The 19626-nt window shown below is 38.5% G+C and overlaps 7 protein-coding genes across 7 annotated transcripts; 6 read left to right on the forward strand and 1 right to left on the reverse strand.

The window, feature by feature from the left end:
* Nucleotides 1-195: 195 nt before the first annotated feature.
* On the forward strand, nt 196-3186 carry TM35_000381630 (uncharacterized protein; the record flags this gene model as incomplete). The annotated part of the gene is made up of 1 exon (XM_029029577.1): nt 196-3186. The coding sequence occupies one exon, from the start codon at nt 196-198 to the stop codon at nt 3184-3186; it is 2991 nt and encodes a 996-aa protein (XP_028879154.1).
* A 744-nt stretch (nt 3187-3930) lies between these two features.
* TM35_000381640 (uncharacterized protein) lies at nt 3931-6471 on the forward strand (the record flags this gene model as incomplete). Its single annotated transcript, XM_029029578.1, has 1 exon — nt 3931-6471. The coding sequence occupies one exon, from the start codon at nt 3931-3933 to the stop codon at nt 6469-6471; it is 2541 nt and encodes an 846-aa protein (XP_028879155.1).
* Nucleotides 6472-7734: 1263 nt separating this feature from the next.
* TM35_000381650 (double-strand-break repair protein rad21) lies at nt 7735-9606 on the forward strand (the record flags this gene model as incomplete). Its single annotated transcript, XM_029029579.1, has 1 exon — nt 7735-9606. The coding sequence occupies one exon, from the start codon at nt 7735-7737 to the stop codon at nt 9604-9606; it is 1872 nt and encodes a 623-aa protein (XP_028879156.1).
* Nucleotides 9607-11566: 1960 nt separating this feature from the next.
* Nucleotides 11567-12355, forward strand: TM35_000381660 (putative methyltransferase; the record flags this gene model as incomplete). The annotated part of the gene is made up of 1 exon (XM_029029580.1): nt 11567-12355. The coding sequence occupies one exon, from the start codon at nt 11567-11569 to the stop codon at nt 12353-12355; it is 789 nt and encodes a 262-aa protein (XP_028879157.1).
* A 1538-nt stretch (nt 12356-13893) lies between these two features.
* TM35_000381670 (uncharacterized protein) lies at nt 13894-16293 on the forward strand (the record flags this gene model as incomplete). The annotated part of the gene is made up of 1 exon (XM_029029581.1): nt 13894-16293. One exon carries the CDS (start codon nt 13894-13896, stop codon nt 16291-16293), a length of 2400 nt encoding a protein of 799 aa, XP_028879158.1.
* Nucleotides 16294-17158: 865 nt separating this feature from the next.
* TM35_000381680 (uncharacterized protein) lies at nt 17159-17926 on the forward strand (the record flags this gene model as incomplete). The annotated part of the gene is made up of 1 exon (XM_029029582.1): nt 17159-17926. One exon carries the CDS (start codon nt 17159-17161, stop codon nt 17924-17926), a length of 768 nt encoding a protein of 255 aa, XP_028879159.1.
* An 811-nt stretch (nt 17927-18737) lies between these two features.
* Nucleotides 18738-19064, reverse strand: TM35_000381690 (uncharacterized protein; the record flags this gene model as incomplete). Its single annotated transcript, XM_029029583.1, has 1 exon — nt 18738-19064. The coding sequence occupies one exon, from the start codon at nt 19062-19064 to the stop codon at nt 18738-18740; it is 327 nt and encodes a 108-aa protein (XP_028879160.1).
* Between the last annotated feature and the right edge of the window lie 562 nt (nt 19065-19626).

The following is a 19626-nucleotide window of genomic DNA, read 5'->3' on the forward strand; positions in this document are numbered from 1 at the left end:
ATATATATATATATATATATATATATAATAAACTGTTCCGTTTTCTTTATCTCATCTTTCCTCTCTTATCGTTAAATGATATTTTTTGTTCTTTTTCTCTCTTTCTTTTCTTTTTATTCTTTTTAAATGAATGAATGTATGGTTATCACCTATAGATGCCCATAAGTGTATGCGTGTATTGTTTCTAGTGACATTATGAATGATGAAAGGAAGAGACTTCTTAACGATAATAATAATAATAGTAATAATAGTAATAATGATATCACTGCAGTGATGGCGGTATTTAAACAACATGGCTATCCATTCCATGCAACTGCTGTACAGGAACTATTCTCTACTGTAGCCCAATTGTTATTACCATTTAAAGAAAAAGAAGAAGAAGGATTGGATGGATTAGGGAATAATAATAATAATAATAATATAGATTCACTCCTTCTTGGTCCTACGGCTACTACTACTATGAATATTAATAATAGTAATAGTGATAATAGTAGAAAAGAAGGAAAAGGGAATATGGATGGAAATAACTGTACAGATAATGATGATGATGATCACTATCATGATCGTTACTCTTCTGTTATTCACATACTTCATCAACGTTGGCGGGAGATGCGGCATCTACACATGCAGTATAAACAATTGCAGGAAATAGTTCAGCAACTACGTGAGGAAAATAACGTATTAAAGTCATTCAATAATAGTATTAATAATAATAGTAATAATATTATTCATAGTACTAATAGTAATAATAGTGAATTACAACCGGGAGAAGGTATGGAAGCTATAAGGATGAGGATGAATGTTCCTTTAAATGAAAATGTATACGATCATGTAAGCATTTTGTTTCCTTATATGAATACTCTTAATACTATAAATACTACTAATACTATCAATACTACTAATACTATCAATACTATCAATACTATTAATAATAATAGTAATAGTAATAATAATATGGATATAAGTATAAACTCCAAAGCGCAGAGTCGGCGAGAAGTGATGTATCTTCTTCACGTCCTGCAGGCGGCCCGTGTGGAGTCCCAACAATTACAAATGGAATGTACACAACTGCAGAGAGAACGGGATGAACTCCGTCTATGGTTAGAGAGAGAACAGCGGCTTCGGCAGGAACTCGCAGAGAAACAGCAAGAAGAGAATAAAAGAAGAAAAAGAAAAGAAGAAGAAGAAAAGAAGAATATAAAAGAAGAAGAGAAAGAAAAAGAATCTGTGGAGGATAATAATATCCATCATCATTATTCTTCTTCTTCTTCTTCCTTAACAGGAGTTGTACAGATATCTCCAGAATTATTATTATTACAACAATTACCATCGCAACGAGAAACGGATTTGGAACGATTAGCCCGTGAGTCTTATCCACCGTTATCAAATAATCCTCATTCCCCTTCTTCTTCTTCTTCATCTTCATCTATTTATGCAGAAGATATTTCTGTTCCTGTTAATAATAATAGTAATACTAATATTAATACTACTACTACTACTTCATCTAAATATAATATCTTTACTACATCTCCTCCAGTATCCTTTCCATGGCCCTCTGCTGAATCTCTGCATGCCGCCAGATGTGCCGTTGAGGTGTTCATCAAAGCGAAGAAAGATAATAATAATAATAATAATAATAATAGTGACAATAAGAGTATAATGATGATGAAAATGAGGAAGAAGTATAATGATAAGAATATGAAGAGGAATCATTATGATAACGCAGGGAATAATGGTCATGAGGATATGTGCGGTAATTGCCGTGATGCTCTTTTTCTCTTACAACGACTTCTCTCGCATGGGAATAATCATAATAATAATAATAATAATAATAATAATAATAATAATAATAATAATAATAATAATAATAATAGTAATTCTTATTCTTATCGTGATAGTGATAATAATAACAATCCTCCATCTTCTTCCTTATTATTATTTGAGGCTGCAGTGGCAGTGTATGTTGGTATATATAAATTGGCTCTTCGTTGCCGCCGTGTGGAAAATACAGCCAGCGATGTAAAGAAAAGATTGCAGGAAATGGAGAGAAATGCCGCTGCGGCTGTTAAACTGCAGGAAAGCGTACGGCGACAACAACAACTCAACAGTGCTTTACACTGCCGGGCAGAGGAAAAGGAAGCGTTGATTGAACGACTGCGGAAACAACTGAAGGAGACTCGAATGGCATTAACAGATCTTAGAAGAAAACAACAAGAAGAAAGAGAAAAAGAAGAAAAAGAAGAAAATCAACAACGAGAGGTTGTGTTAAAGCAGAGATGCCCTATTCCTTCTCCACGGCACAGTACTGCAGTAAAAGTTCATTCAGTTCCTTCTATAGTTAAATCCAATCATAATAATAATAATAATAATAATAATAATAATAAGAGTAATAATATTAATAAGAAGAGGAAGAAGAGTAGTAATAATAAAGATACGATAAACATTTCTCTCATGCAAGAGCGTGATCGGGTGGAGGCGGCATTACATCAAACCCGTCAGGAACTTGAAACTGTACGGAATGAGTTAAATAAAGGTAAAGAACTTCTACAATCTCTTTTAATAGATGGAGAGAAAGAGCTGCATGTTCATACTGTACAAGAAGAAGAAGAAGAAAAAGAAAAAGTAAAAGAAAAAAAAATGGAAAGAGAGGAGTTTTATTTAAAAGACTTCACAGCATCTCAGGGATCTATATTATATTCTCCGGATCCTCGACTACCGCCGCGGGTATACTTCACACAGGATGATAATATGAATATAGTGAGAAACTCCGATATCAACACTACGCACATGCCGTCTATTCCCTTTTCTCATTTGGCTGAAAGTGAAACTGTAGAAACGTCTGTTGTTAATGATGTTGATAAGGATCATTCTATTCTGAGGAATACACATACTTTGTTAGGAGAATCCGTATCATTATTATCGTTAACATTACAACAACAACAACAAGAAGAAGGAAAAGAAGAAGAACAGATATCACTGTTAAGAGAGTCCATTCCCCCTGTGGTGGAAGAGCGAGAGGATCTATTGGAGTTAACAGAGATTTCACATCGGAATAATGAAGATGATGAAGAAGAGAATCGTGGGATGATCAACAGAAGGAAAGGAGGGAAAGTAAAGAAGAAAAAGAGTAATTGGAGTGCGGAGATTATACGTGAGGATAATATTGGCCCATGGGGAGATTGGTAAAAAATAAATGTACGTTGATGATGATGATTATGATGAAAAAGAAAGAAAAGAAAAGAAGGTACACTTTATTTTATTCTATTCTTTCTTATTATTTTTCTCTGCTGTTTTATTGACATTGTTATTCCTTTCATATATTTTTTTTTAAACTACAATTGCCTAATAAATGAATTTTCCTTTCTATGTCTATTTTTTTCCTCTATATTATCTATATATTATCTATCTATATTTATATATCTGTATATGTGTATATTTACGTGTCTTTTTTTTTTCGTTTCTGTGTGATGKYSRMCMWTTTWWTWWTYMYTCTCTMYCYWMYAMTRMMATWAYARMRWTRYWKWSKKTATACATACATACATATATATATATATTTCTTTATCTCTATTATCTTTTTTTTTCTCTCTTGTTGTTTTTCTATAAGAGGTATTTTCCTTTTTTCTTTCGCTCTTTCTGCTGTAGAGGTCCACGCTCTACAGAAGCGAGAGAAAAAGAGAAGAAAAAGAGAGAAAAAAAAAGTAGAAAAGGGAAACGGAGGGAAATAATAACAGTAAAAAGAAAAAAAAAAAGGGTGACTTCCCCTAAACCCCTCTTCTTTACCACCCTATTCACCTTTGATATCAACATACTAGAGAAGGTTTGAGCAATCACACAACCACAACATCATCGAGATCAAGCAAGAACGGGAAAAAGAAGGTCAGAAAGAAAGAGAGAGAGAGAAAGAAAGAAAGAGAAGTATAAGAAAGAAAGATGTCGGATATTGATCAAGATGAGGAATTCACTACAGAACTTCCTGTTATTTGGCAATTTGTACATCCCGAATACGTGCGTGGGGATGCCAGTGGCAATCACAGCGCTGCCGGTACAGAAGACAGTGCCGATGATGATGATGATGAAGAAGAAGAGGATGAAGTGATCCGCAAGAAGAATGCCCCAAAGATAAGTAAACTCTTACGTTATCTTAATGATATAGAAGATGAGGAGGAACTGGAGCGGATACTGCAGGAACGAGATCCGGTAACGCAACAAACCCTTTTACAATGGGCCACACGTCAACAACACTTTCTCCTTGCGGAGTATTTGGTAAAACGTGCGAAACGTGCGGCCTTTGGTTTTGCCGTTGAATCTACAGATATGGTGATTTATTCCAAATGGGAGGAGATGCGGCCGGAGTTACCAACACCAGCGGAATTGCAGGCTCGTCAACAACGGCGAGATCAGAAACGTGCGGCCCGTCTTGCAGAGAAACAACAACAACGCATGCAGGCATATGCCCAACGCCATGGAGGTGATCCAAATGATATGGATAATGAGGATGGCCCAAATACAGGAGATGATCATGAAGATGAGGAGGAAGAGAATGAAGAAGATGAAGAAGAAGAAGATGAGGAGAATGAGCCATTACCAGAGGAACTTGTGTTTGAGGCTCTTTCAGAATATCAAGATGATTTGGGTGATGCTGGTGTGGGTGTTGTGAAGCGTGTGGGTGAACTTGGTGTTTATGAAGGTGGAAGACGCAAACGTGATGGGGCCAAACACGGTGTTGGTCATGCTCTTTTCCCTAATGGTGATGCCTATACAGGAGAATATGCGGGAAATATGCGGCATGGACTTGGATTATATTGGTGGGCTCAACAAGGTGTATTATATACAGGTCGTTGGCATAATGGGATGCGGCATGGAAATGGACGCATTACATATCCAGATGGTTCTCATTATCGTGGGGCATGGGTACGAGATGAGAAACATGGAAATGGACGATATATGTATGCAGATGGAAGTAGTTATGATGGGGCTTGGGCACATAATATGAAACATGGATATGGTGTCTATCGTTTCACAGATGGTTCTTCCTTTCATGGCAGTTTTGTAGAAAATGCATTTGTTTCTGGAGAATGGCGATTGGCATCTGGTATTACTCGATATATTGGAAACTTTGAAAAAGATGTTCCTGTTGGAGCTGGTGTATTTCTCCATCGATTGGGACCCACACAACATGGGGCTTTTCAACAAGAGGGATATTATCATAAAGGAGAATGGCATCCTGGTGTTTTGCATGGCACCACTCGTGTTCCTCCACGTTTGGAAGTGTTTGCCCCTCAACAACAGAAAAGACCAGAATCCTCAACAGAACAACAGCAACAGCAACAACAATCATCGAAAAAGAAGAAGGAAAAGGAAAAGAGTAATAAAGATAAAGAAATAATGGTGGATGCACCAAGACGAGTACCAGTCACATTTGCTCGAGAGTGTAATGGTGGTACGATGGCAGATCTCGTCAAGGCAGTGAATTTCCCACCTGTGCAGCGATGGATGAAATCACTTATATCTATATATGATAATCCCACATTGGGAGTGATTCTACAATCTATGGAAGTCTGTTCTATTAAGTATGATCCAGAGGATGAAAGTCTCGTCACGGAGGTTCGATTACGACCTGTATTACATGATGCTACTGGAAAACGACTTCGATTATCTGTAACAGGAGATGAAACCATTATATTAAAGGAACGTACCACACGTTTATTATTAATGGTGGAAAAACCTGGAAAAGATGAGAAGGAACGTTCACCTATGGTTATTCTAGAACGATCTGTACAACTTGCCTCTCCTGGAGAACATCATATGCAACTTCGTCTACCTATGATCCAAGTATCTATGGATGGAGAAATAACAGGCGCCTTTGCACGTGCTGTACAGGCACCTCTTCGTATTACACTCAATCTACATACAACGAAACAATTACTTCGTCCATTATGCAGTAATCCACTACTTGGGGATTCGGAAGAGGATGTGATGATGTATGTACAGCAGTGGCACCCAGAGGCCTATGAAACCCTTAAAGAGAAACTGGAAGTGGCATCTACAGTTCCACCCAAAACAACAACAACTTCCTCCTCACAAGATCCAAAACAAGGAGAACAACAAGGAGAAGGAGAAGGAGAAAAACAACAACAACAACAAGGAAATGAAACTGCTGCTAAAGCTGGTAATGAGGATTCCACAACTCCATCCACAGAGGGTTGTAGTTATGTGGCCGTCCCTCTGCAGGAGGTATTGCGATTATCTACAGATGCCATTACAGTTATTGCCACCACTGCCCTGCTGCAGCGTAAAGAACTCAGTCAAATCCCAATCTCCACAGTTGAGCTGCAGCGGCCGCCCACGCCACTACCACCGAAGCCGGAGCCGCGGCCGGAACTTCAGCCGCTTTATGATGCCCGCGCGGCCATGCAACTCGCCGAGGAGGCCGCCGCTGAGGAAGATGGAGAGGGCAATGGAGAAGAATAATAAATAGTGAGTAAATAGTGTTAGTGTTAATGATGGTGTTGGTTCCTCTCAGTGCTTGTTGGAAGTAAAGAGAAGAGAGGAAGAACAACAACAACAACAACAACTACTACTACTACTACTACTACTACTACCATTATTACTACTATTACTACTACTACTATTACTACTCAAAGAGAGGGAGAGGGAGAGAGAAAAAAAAAAACACTAGAGAGGCAGTACGAAGGAAAGCAAAAGAAAGAAAAAGAAAGAAGGAAAACAAGGTGGAACTGTGAGTAGAATAAAGAGTGTGTAGTTGTTCGAAAATAGATGGGGAAAGAAGAAAGAAGAATGAAGATATTATTGGCAAACCAAAAAAAAAAAATACCGTGGAAGAGACGTTCTTTTCTTTCTGGATTTGATTTACCATATACCCCAGTGGTAAACAATCTCTTTTTTTTTTGTTTGTTTTCTTTTCTATTTTTTCTTATGAAAAAATAAAAATGTACCGGATGTTGATGATGACTCGATGTAAAGAAAGAAAGAAAAAAAAATTTTTTTTGTTTTTTCCGTTTCTATTTCTCTTTTTTTATTTGTGTCTGTGTGTGTGTGTGAATCTCTCTTTGACTGTGTATGCTTTTATTTTTACGTATCTGTTTCTACGCATGTATGTATACACATTCTATATATTGTATAAAAATAGCGCAAAGAAAAGGAAGAGAAAAGAAGAAAAAAAAAAGAAAAGAAAAGAAAATACGTTAAAAAAAAGTGGAAAAGGAAGCGGAACTCACAAACAAAACAAAAAAAAAAAAAAATACCCACTACTACTACTACTATCAGTAGCAGAAAAAGGAAAAAAAAAAAGAGAAGGGTAATAGTGATAGAAATATGATAGATATCATTATCACTTTTTATTTTATTTTGCCTTTTTACTGCTTCCTCACATGCTACTGATGTGTGGTGAGGGGTAGTCATTAGTGGAAGTTTCCTTGATTGTATCTGACCTTTTTTTAATTTTTATTTCTTTCTCTCTCTCTCTCTCTCTCTCTCTGTCTGTTTCTCTCTATTATTACATTTTTTTTTCTTTTCGTATTTATTCTTTCTGGTGATGTTTTCTTCTTTGTAAAAGTAGTAGTTTGGTAAATAAGAGTCATTTTTCGTGAAGGGAGAGACACAACCTCTGTAGGCTATTAAAACATTCTGAGAAAAGAAAGGAAGAGAAAGGAAAATATATACGAGAAACAAAGAAAGAAGAGAAGAATTTTTTAACAACCAGATTGAAAAAAAATGTTCTTCTCAACATATGTCTTAACAAAGAAAGGGCCATTGGCTAAAATTTGGCTTGCCGCTCATTGGGATCGTCGATTAACCCGCAATGAAGTTCGTGTGGTGGATCTTCGTCAATCTGTGGTGGATATTGTCCAACCCGCTGTTCCTATCGCATTACGTACCAGTGGGGAGTTACTTGTTGGTGTTGTGCGTATTTACGCTTTAAAAGTTAAGCATTTATTAAAAGATGCAATGGATGCGACCCTCGTCTTGCGAGTGACCACATTAACCACAAAGTCTGCCTCTACACCTGGTGGAAGTAATTCAATCAACAGTAAAGAACAGGATCCCTCCTCTGCCACTAAAGTATTATTGGATGGAGTGTTATTAAATGGCGGTGGAGATATTGAGGCAGTGACGTTTGATTGGAGTAGCGGGGCTTCTGCAAATGCGGCTGCGGCTGCGGGTGTTGTCGCCTCCGGGAAAACAGATGCCGAGGCATTGGAAGCCCGCTTTGATGATATTGCCGATCTTCTGCAAGGGGCAGTTTTACAGAAAAACAACAGTATTACTCCTGGAGGTATTAATAGTAATATTAATAATAATATTAATGGGATAAATGAAAAGGATGCCGCCTCTGCTCTTCTCGCCTCTGCGTGGTATGCATTGGAGCCAACTTCACAAGCCGTGGAGGAACTTCACACCACACAACAAGACTATGATGAGATTGCCAAGATGCGTGCAGATCTTATGGCGTTTGGTGATCGTGTCAGTGGAAGCAGCAGCAGTAAAAAATCCAGTATTCCAAGTATTGAAAAGGCCCGTAGTAGTGGTTTAACTGCAGGAGCTGCTGTGTTGGGTGATCTCGCAGGATTTCCCCTTCCAGCGGAGGAATTGGATATTGGGGTGCCGCTACCAGATGATCCTACAATGCTGCCAGACTTTATGATGCCCGCACCCGGCGGTGAGGACCCATTAGCCATTCCTCATTTACAAGAAGAAGAAGAAGAAGATGAAGAAAAAGAAAAACAACAACAATCCACAACATTACGTAAAGCTCGTCCAACAAATATATTGGATTTGGCCGCCACAACCGTATCTGCAGAGACGGTACAGAAATGGATGGATGATCGCAGTGATATTGTGGAAGCCATTCCTCGTCGTGGACCATATGATGTACAAGAAGTCCGTGATCGTACACTTTTATCGGCGGAGTCCAATAAAGGGGATTTGTGGGCCGTTGTGAATGCCGCCCCATTGGCGTGGATGCCAAACCCCGCACTGCGTACACTTTACTCATCTCTTTTATTACCCGCACTGGAACAGGCAGAGGCTTCTATTCTACCACTCTATCATCATCCACAACAACAACAACAACAGCAGGAAGATCCATTTCAGCAGATTCCTGCTGGTGGTATGGAAGAAGAAGAGGCATTTCTCGCACGTGCTAATGAAGATGAAAATGGGGAATTCAATGGTAACAACAATGCTCTTCAGAACCGTAAACGTGCACTCGATAAGAGTAACGAGGATGATGAGGATGATGAGAATAATAATAATAATAATAATAACGGGAATCAGAGTAGAAATGGTGGACTCTCCGCTGCTGCGATAACTACTTTAAAGCGTATCCGTGAAGTATTGGTAACTCCTTCACAACAACAACAACAGCCGCCAAATAAACGTTCGAAAAAGGAATCCGCCCCTCGTGAACGTTGTTTATTGCAGGAAGTCTGTCGTGGAATGCATCGTCGTGAGGCGGCCCGTACATTTGCGAATGTGTTGGCACTTGCATCTAAACAACTTGTGTTTGCCCAGCAACCATCCTCAAGTGGAGATGTGGAGTTGGGTCTTCTCGCAGCCGCGGATGGAGTTCTCCTGAAGGTGTAAATAGTGTAATGTGGGGGAGGTTATATATATATATACTACTAATTGCATCTAGTACTTTTTATTTTTCTTTTATTGTTTATCAACATTATGATTGTGTGTGTGTTTTTTTTTTTTTTGTTTATTCCTGTACTTTGTTTCGTTAGGGGTTTTTTTTTGGTTATTCATTTTTTGACTATAGATATTGTGGTGATGGTGGTGGTTGTTATTTTTGTATGGGTGAAAGATATGAGAGAATTTTTTGTTTTTAATCTCTCTCTCTCACTCTGTGTGTGTGATTCAATAAATAATAAAAAAATAAGGAACAGAACGACTCTTTTGTTTATCTGTCCTTTTCTTTTTTTTCTTTTTCTATTGGTGTTGTTCTTTGCTCAGTGTTATGTTTTTTTTTTACTTCTGTTCACATTCCTGTACTGTTTTGTTTTGTTTTTTTCTTCTTTTCCTTCTCCTTCTCCTGTATTGTGATTCATATATATATATGTTTCCTTTTTTTTTATTTTGTTTGTTCTTCTTCTTTTCGTTTGTGTTTATCAGAGAACAGTGCTTCTGTCTATATAAATATATATATATATATATTTGTTTAAAAATGGATGACTCTCCTTAGATGAGGTGTGCAAAATATTGAACAGATGACTGGAAGCCCGATCGCTATGAAAAAAAAAGGGAAAAGCTGATTTCTCTCTCTCTCTCTCTCTCTGTGTGTTTTCAACACGAACTGAAAATAATAATAATAATAATAGAACCAGAGGGAAAACTTGTTTGTTTGTTTTTTTTTCTTTTTTTAATTATAATTGAACTCATAGATCTCATTTGAGTCCGCACAAACGGTGGATTGTTCTTGCAAACTGTTAGAAGAAAGAAAAAAAAAAAGAAATATTTACAATTATTATTATTATTATTATTATTTAATTGATGTCGTGTTTAGTGTTTTGTTAACTTTCTCGACTTCCGTTATTAAAACTAACTGCCGACAGAAGCGTTAGAAAAAAATAATAATATATATAATAACAATAATAATAGCATCATCTGTGAAGATTGTTTGTTTGTTTTTTCTTTTCTTCTTTACTGTTTTTTGCAGACTCATTTGTTTTTGTTTTGTTTTTTTTTTTTTCTGTTCTCTCTCTCTCTTCTACACTGCAGAGTGTGTTCCTTCTATATATATATATATTCTACAGATATTATTATTATTATTGAATATATGATTGCTATAGATGAGATAACATACTTTTCTCTTTTTCTCTTTTTCTTGTTCTTGTTGTTCTTGTGGATTGTGATCTCCATTTTCATATGTACGGCTGCCCTTTATAATTATTTCTATTATTTATTTATTTATTTATTTGCTATTTCCTCGCATGATGACTAGGATACTTTGTACGAAGAATAGCAGGAATAGAGGGTGAAAACGAATAGGGGAGGATAGAGGTTAATACTATTACGATCCTTATATATATATATATATATATATACAGAGAGAGGTATAAAGTAAAGGCCACGTACAACCATCAGATTTAGGAATTGGGGATATATCAACAAGAAGCGCACTAACAATGCAAGCAGAAAGAAAATAAAAAAACAAGAAAAGTAATTGAGAATAAAAAAAAAAAAAAAACGTAAACAGATACCAATCAACACTTATCATTTCAAGTTTATTTTTTTTTGTTTATTTTTTACATCCCTATAGATCTTTTTCTCTTTGTTTCTCTCCTTCCTATATATATATATACGTATATAGGACAAATAATACTCTTTCTTTTTCTTTTTCTTCTATTTTCTTTTTCTTTTTATTTATTAGTCACCACTCATCTCACCCCCACCCAATATACACACACAAACACAAACACAGTGAGAGACATATAAATATATATAAATATATATATATAGATATATTTATTTATATATTTATTTATTTAATATTATATATATATATATATATATATATATTATTATTATTATTATTATTATTATGTCCAAGTACGCGGACCCGGAATACTGGGAGGAGCGTTACCGCAGTAATGATACCACCTTTGATTGGTATGTGACCTTCGACACACTTGAACCCATTCTTCGCCCATTACTACAACCCGCAGAACAAATCCGAGTATTGGTGGTTGGCTGTGGAAACAGTAGACTCTCTGCGAGTTTATATGAACAATTGGGAATTCGTAAAATTACAAATGTGGATGTTTCTCCTACCGTAATTGCTCAAATGCAAAGAAGATATAAAGGTATGGATGAGATGTTGTGGGTTGCCTGTGATCTTCTTCAAACCCCACCAGAGAAATTATTACCTTTATTATGTCCAAATGATTATTTGTATGATTTTATTATTGAAAAGGGATTGGTGGATGCTACCCTTGGTGGACATAACTCCTTCCATAATCTTTACACCCTTACAAAGAATTTATCTCGTTTGTTAAAGAAAGGTGGTCGTTTTCTTTCCATTTCATATGGATCCCCGGAAACCCGTTTAGATCACTTCCGTCGGCGTAAACTCTTCTTTGATGTGGAGCATCGTACAGTGGAAAAGCCAATGTTCAGCAGCACCGCGAAGCCAACGGGGCATTATCATATTTATATAATGACGAAACTCGGGGATAAACAATCGGCGGCGGCGGCAGCGGCGGTGGATGATGTTGACGGGACAATTGGCAGCGGCGATTCGGATGAAGAAGATGACTTTTACGATCGCTTCATGACGCAGACGGCATCAGCAGCAGTGGCGTCTGGAATGGAACACCCACCAGTGCAGTAAAGAGAAGAGAAGAGAATATCTGCGTATATATATATATATATATATATATATATGCATGTGTGAGTGTGTGTGTGAAGAGGAAAATGAAGGAAGGAAGGAAGGAAGGAAGAGAAATTAGGTGAATAGATAGAAGGAGAAGGAAAGAAAAAAAAAAAGGTAAGATGTCTTTGGTTGCTATTTTCTCTTGTAGTAGTTGATGTAAGTAACTACTACTATGATGATTGGCGACGATCGCTATTGTTAATTTTTTTTTTTTATATTGCTTTATTAAATCTCTTGATAGATGTAAGCTATGCGAATGAACGAAAGAAGAAGAAAAAGAAGAAGAAGAAAAATAGTTGAATATTCTTTATATTTAAATTATATTTATCTAGAAGCGAAGCAGAAAAGAAAAGAAAAGAAAAAATGAAAGGTGAAATAGATTTAAAAAAAAAATGGGAGAGAGAAAGAGAGAAAAAAAAATCGAAAAAAGAGTAAAAAAGGAAAAAAAAAATAGATTACTTTTTATCTTTGTTTATTACTCTTTGCTTCTGTGAGTATGAGGAAAAGAGAGATACGTATGTGGGATATATATATATATATAGGGTGTGATGTATAATTTGCTTATCCACAGAGGAAAATAAAAGGTAAATATGCTTTCTTTCTTTGTTTGTTTTTTCTCTCTTTTTTTTTATTATTTTCTCCATTCTCACTTTATATGTAATGGATGAACGATTTTATTGGATGGACTATTTGTCATTGTTGTTGTTGTTTGTTTGTTGATGATGATGATTTTGTGTTTTTCTGTTTACTTCCTTCTGTTCGCGAAATGATGTTGTTTATTCTTATTGTTGTTGCTACAGTATGGTGTTATATTGTTTTCATCAATTCTCCCTTTTTTTTTTGTTTATTTCTGTTTTTTTTCTTTCATTTTTGCCGGAACCTCCATTGAAGACACAATTGTGTGCGTTTTTCTTTAAATATATATATATATATATATATATATATATCTGCTTCAGTCTTTCTTCTCTTTTTCTTTTTTTTTCATTCACCCTTTGTTGTTGTTGTTGTTTTTAGAGTTATATGTGTCTCTTTGACCTTCTTTCTCATTTATGATTGTAATAATTTTTTTGTTTGTTTGTTTGACTATTACTCGTCTAATTGCACTCTCTTTTTTTTTTCTTCTCTACTTCCCTCCGTTCATTTCTCGTTTCTGTTGTCTTCATACACACACACACACACACAACTCTCTTTTTTTTTTCTTCTCTACTTCCCTCCGTTCATTTCTCGTTTCTGTTGTCTTCATACACACACACACACACACACTGTATCGTTTTTTTTTTATCTAGTTCACACGTACAAAAAGGAATAGGCGTCAGCTGTAGTTTTTTTTTCTCTTTGATTCCGCAGCAAGAGCTGCTGTGGTTCTTGCATACCATTTTGAATACTCTGATATTGTAAAGAAGTAATAATTAATTATATATATATATATATATATATATATATATATATAATTTAAGAAAGTCTAGAAAGGATAATAGAATAGAGTAGACAATCATATGAGTATATTAACCTCTCACTTCACAGCATTAATGAATGAGGAATGCGGTGTCTTTCTGTATACCCGTGATGAGGTACTTCAATATATTAAATCCCTTTTACAGCCTTTGTATAATAATGGCTCTCTTACGGTTGAATATTTTGTGTTTGTGGCTAAGCAGACATTATTATTTGTAATGAGTGCAGCCAATCTCGGTGTACGGCGTTACTCCAAAGCCTTTATTACTCAGGTGGTACAACTACAATTAATCCATCTACTACCACAACAACAGGAACAAAAGGAAAAAAAGGAAAAGGAGGAAAAGGAAAAGAACAAGTCTCATCCCTTTCTCTACAGAAATGATGAAAGTATTCCCCATGAAAACGGTAACCATTCTAATGGCAACGATGAGAAGATTCACCCTCTTTGTATGGAAACCACTCTTCAGCAGAAAAAACAACAACAACAAGAAGAAGAAGGGGTGAATAATAAGAAGAGTTCTATAAGAATACATCCATTATCTCCAACTTCTCTTATGAGGCAACTAATCCCATCATCACGATCATCTTCATCATCATCTTCTTCTTCATCGTCGTTGTGTTGCTCCTCCTCATGGCCGTTCATTTTACCGCAGCAAACCATTAGCACCACTACCGGTGTTGGGTATAATAATAATAATAATAATAATAATAATAATAATAATAATAATAATAATAATACCATCCCAACACCCCTTGCCGTCTCTCATCAATACAGAAGAAAGAGTATGATTCCACTTCATTTAAACCCTGCAGAGGTACTACACTCTGGGGTAATGAAGGGAACAGTAAAGAGGAAGATGGTAAGAGTAACGCCATCTCCGGTTCTTCATATTAAGGATGATGTTCTTCTTTCATCTGGTGATCATCCTCATCTTGTTGTGGATGGTCTTTTATCGAATCTCCCCACTTCTTCCAAACAACAAGAAGAACAAGAAAAACAAGAAGAAAAAAACTACAAGGGGAAAAACGAAGGAGGAAATGAAGGGAAGGAGCAGCAGTGGGTAGAGAATGAGGATGCCACACTCTTTAGTCTCCTGCGTCAGCTTCGTGAGCGAATAGAATCTATGGATCCTAATGAAAAAGAAACACCACTTCACCTCCCAAAGCGAAATCCATCTCCTCTTAAAAATAACCCAAAAGTCTCTGATACTAATGATAGTAGTTCTTTCGTAGGCGCTCTAACTCCTATCTCTGTTATCAAACCTATCTCATCTGTGTTGGATGTTGTGAACACTACTCTTGATCGGCGGGATTTTATGCAGCAGTGGGCTCTGGAACGACAGGAACTTCTTCGTAGTGAGGAACATGCTTTCATATCACTTTTACTGCAATTACAACAGTCCCTTATTTGGGGACTCTTTAGTCACATTTCTTTAGTGAGAAAAGATTCTCGGGAACTTTTGACGTCACCACCACCACCTACCACCCCTCCACCAAAAACGCAGTTCACATCGATTAGTCCATATAATGCTATCAATGACAATAATGAAGATGGTAAGGATAACGATAATGATGATAACTCTATAGGAAATGATAGTAGAAAGTCTTTTATACAGCATACTGAAATATTAGATGGAAAGAAAATGACAGTTGGACACACTACAGGGGCCAAGTCTTTGTACATAAACCGGTTCCTTCGCCGTGAGAACCCTTCAAATGAGACGACTCCAATTCCTCAAATAATGCGTCATGGTGGTAACAATAGTAGTAGTAGTATTAGCCATAATAAGGAAATGCCTGTGGAAGAAGATGAAAAAAAAAAGAAAAAAAGATCCACAATTCTAATAAATCAGAATGAAACTCCAATATCGACTCCACAGCGTATGGTGTCTTTTGTTCCTTTGGTTGAGAAAAGGGGTGAATTTGACCTTGTCCAATCTCCAGCGCGACGTCAGTCACAGGAAACCGTATTTCTTCGTCATCGAACGTCAACTCCACAAAAGACACGTTCCACAACTAGATCAGCTTCTTATGAAATATTGCAAAGGGGGACCTATCGTCTGCATTCCCCCAGGGTTGCGAACCCCGGTCGTGGCGTAGAAATAGTGCTGCCAACGAAAAGAACAGCTTCTTTTACGAGACAACAACAACAACAAGAACAACAGCAACGCCTTGAAGGAAAAAAACGAAGTGCGAGCAAAGATAGAGCAGGGATGGATCGAGGAGCAGTAGTGGAATACCTTCGCCAGTTGTTGCAACCCGCCTACAACAGCGGTGCTCTCTCAGCTGCGCAGATGAGTGGTATTGTGAGACGGGTCTCTGTCAGACTTTACAATGGCAACTCAAATAACTGTAGCGTAGCCGAGGCAGAGTGGAAGCATAATCTCCGGGTGCAGGTGGGGAAACTTCTGGGAGAAGCACTTATCGGAAAGACGTAAGAGTGGATAGGATAGTTTTCCTTCATTTTTCACTTTGAACAAATAATCTGCTATTTCTTGTAATGACTTTATTGTTTTATTTTATTTTTTTCCTCTTCAGCGCCTGTGCGCTGCAGATCTTGTCAATCATGACATGTCCATCTCAAAACATTTTTTTGGTGTACTATTATTACTTTGTGTGGTTTATTGTTTTCTATCTTAAACTGCAACACACGCAATGAGAAAATGTACCTATTTTCTTGCCTTCTACAGCAACAGCCCTGCATGTTGCAGTTACCCTTTTCTTCTTTTTATTTTTTTATTATTTTATTTAGCAACACAGTTATTTTCTGTTCGTTTTACTCTCTTTTAACCGCGTTCCTCACCCGGGCGAACGCCGAAGAAAGGCCAAGACCCTCTTTGACCCGAGGGCCTCTCCGCTTCCCACCCCGAAGTTCTACAAATGGCGGTCTTTCCGCGCATCGGTCCCGAATTGCATGGACCGCACGCGCACAAAAAACGCCAGAGAATCAACAATACAGCATGGGACGTCCCATTCTACCCCGGCAACGAAACCGCGTCAAGAGAAAGAAACACAACACCAGCAATAATAAAACAGTTGCCTTTCATCGGCGGCGCCGCTTTCGTGTAACCGCTTTTCTTTCTTCCTTCCGGCCCCTCTCCGTTTGTGTTTGTTTGCTTTGCTTTCTTTCGGCCGCGTTTCCTCACCCAGGCGAACGCCGAAGAAAGGCCAAGACCCTCTTTGACCCGCGGGCCTCTCCGCTTCCCACCCCGAAGTTCTATAAATGGCGGTCTTTCCGCGCATCGGTCCCGAATTGCATGGACCGCACGCGCACAAAAAACGCCAGAGAATCAACAATACAGCATGGGACGTCCCATTCTACCCCGGCAACGAAACCGCGTCAAGAGAAAGAAACACAACACCAGCAATAATAAAACAGTTGCCTTTCATCGGCGGCGCCGCTTTCGTGTAACCGCTTTTCTTTCTTCCTTCCGGCCCCTCTCCGTTTGTGTTGGTTTGCTTTGTTTTCTTTTAACCGCGTTCCTCACCCGGGCGAACGCCGAAGAAAGGCCAAGACCCTCTTTGACCCGAGGGCCTCTCCGCTTCCTACCCCGAAGTTCTACAAATGGCGGTCTTTCCGCGCATCGGTCCCGAATTGCATGGACCGCACGCGCACAAAAAACGCCAGAGAATCAACAATACAGCATGGGACGTCCCATTCTACCCCGGCAACGAAACCGCGTCAAGAGAAAGAAACACAATACCAGCAATAATGAAATAGTTCTCTTTCATCGGCGGCGCAGCTTTCGCGTCACCGCTTTTCTTTCTTCCTTCCGGCCCCTCTCCGTTTGTGTTGGTTTGCTTTGCTTTCTTTCGGCTGTGTTTCTTGCCTGGGCGGCTCCAAAACGAGACAAAGTTGTTTTTCACCCTCTTCTGAGGCTTTTTCGCTTTCTTCTTGCTAGAGAAAAAACCCGACAACCCCGTGGGTGGCGGTCAGGCCCCTGCGGGTCCCCCCAAAAAACAAAAAAAAACGTTTCACGTGGCGGACGTTCCAAAATCCGGCCCAATCTTGGAATTGATTTGGGATTTTGTCCCTTTTTTTGCGGCGAAACAACCTCCAGAGATGTTTAAAAGGCACGAAAGCCAACATTAAAACCATCGTTTGATATATATATATTTTTTTTTGCCCTATACTTCTTCCACGAAGAAAGGTAAGGAAGCAAAAAGAAAAAAAGGAAGACTTTTTCAGAAAACATCCGTGACAGGACTCGAACCTGCAACCCTCTGATCCGTAGTCAGATGCTCTTCCATTGAGCCACACGGACAACGGCGAGAACCTAAAAGAGATGAGATTATAAAAATATTAAATAATAAAATTTAATATTTCTAAAGAGTGATAAACGAAAAGAATGTGAAATTGTTTTCTTTTTGTAAGGTAATGAAAAGGGCTCCGATACCGGGAATCGAACCCGGATCTCCTGGGTGAAAGCCAGGTGTTCTAACCGTTATACCATATCGGATTGTGATCTCCCATATTTTATGGGATATGGGTAAAAGAAAAAAATAGATAAATAAACTTTTTATGAAACCGTCAGAAAAAAAAAAGAAAAAACAAAGAGAATACCCTGGTCTTACTCCCAAAGAAAAAACCTTCCTTTTCCACCAAAAGGCCAAAGCGTATCATCAGCATTCTCGCCAATCAAAGACTTCGTTCGCCATAATAGCCCCAAGGCATTTTTAGTAGCATTTCATCAGGTGGAAACACAGCTTTTAAGTTACCACGCGGAAGATTTAATTGCCGTAGAAAACGGCACGCTTGTGGTAAAAATGGGCCCCAAATAGATCCATTACTCGGGATACCCTTCGCCTCCTGCCTTTGGTTGGCCTCACTTCGCCGTGGAAAACGGATTTTCTACTTTGTTTTGAGGGGGAAAAGAGAGATTCAGGCGTTGGAATTATTACAACAAATGGAGCAGGAGCGCCCCAAAACAAATGGAGCAGAACAGAAATGTTGGAATAACCAAAACACCCCTACAAAAGCCATTGGTTTATCACAAAACCCATGGCAAAGAGGACGAGGCGCCAATGGCGTACTAGAAATTCCCAAAAAATTGGGATTCCAGTGGGACACAAGAACTCCAACTGCCGGCTCGGGAAAGGTGGGTTTGGCCAGAAGAGCGAATCCGTATTTATTGAAGGAATTGCGGGCCATTTGAAGGAGATATCGCCGAACCATTCGACGACCGCACGCGGGAAAATTTTTTCCCATGCCAGCGAACCCTTGCCCAGAATATAAAGAGGAATGGAATGATTTTCTGCAGTTGACACGCGCCATTCGCAATGAAGGAGCGCCGTCAAAACAGATTCAAATGGGGCGATGGCTTTGCACAGAACTTTAGTTAATATGGACAGTTAGGGGTTTCCCGGGGCGAAGATGCGGCACATTCGAGAGGACATCATTGAGCCAAAAAAAAAAAAAAAACGGGATAACCCTTTCATACGGGCCACCATGAAGCGGCAGAAGGAACGTTCGGCACCACCACCCCCAAGCAAAGCGCGCCGTTTCAGCTGTGGCCGCATAGGCGATTGCCACTTTACTTGCCCTGCCACTTCGCAAAAAGAACAATGGAGACCAAAAAAACGACACCCGTTCAGGGGAGAGGGAAGGGGCGCCAACGGAATTGAGACGCTCACGGCCCGACGCGCCCACCCAACACCGTGAATTTATCCCGGTCAAAAATTTTGAATCGCACCACAAATCATTGCCAGCGGAGCAAATCGAAAGCAAAACGTACGACAACAACAAATTTGGGGCGATCTTTCCCGTCGAT

The sequence above is a fragment of the Trypanosoma theileri genome, assembly GCF_002087225.1.
Source record: "Trypanosoma theileri isolate Edinburgh chromosome Unknown TM35_Tth_38_V1, whole genome shotgun sequence".
Classification (NCBI taxonomy): domain Eukaryota; phylum Euglenozoa; class Kinetoplastea; order Trypanosomatida; family Trypanosomatidae; genus Trypanosoma; species Trypanosoma theileri.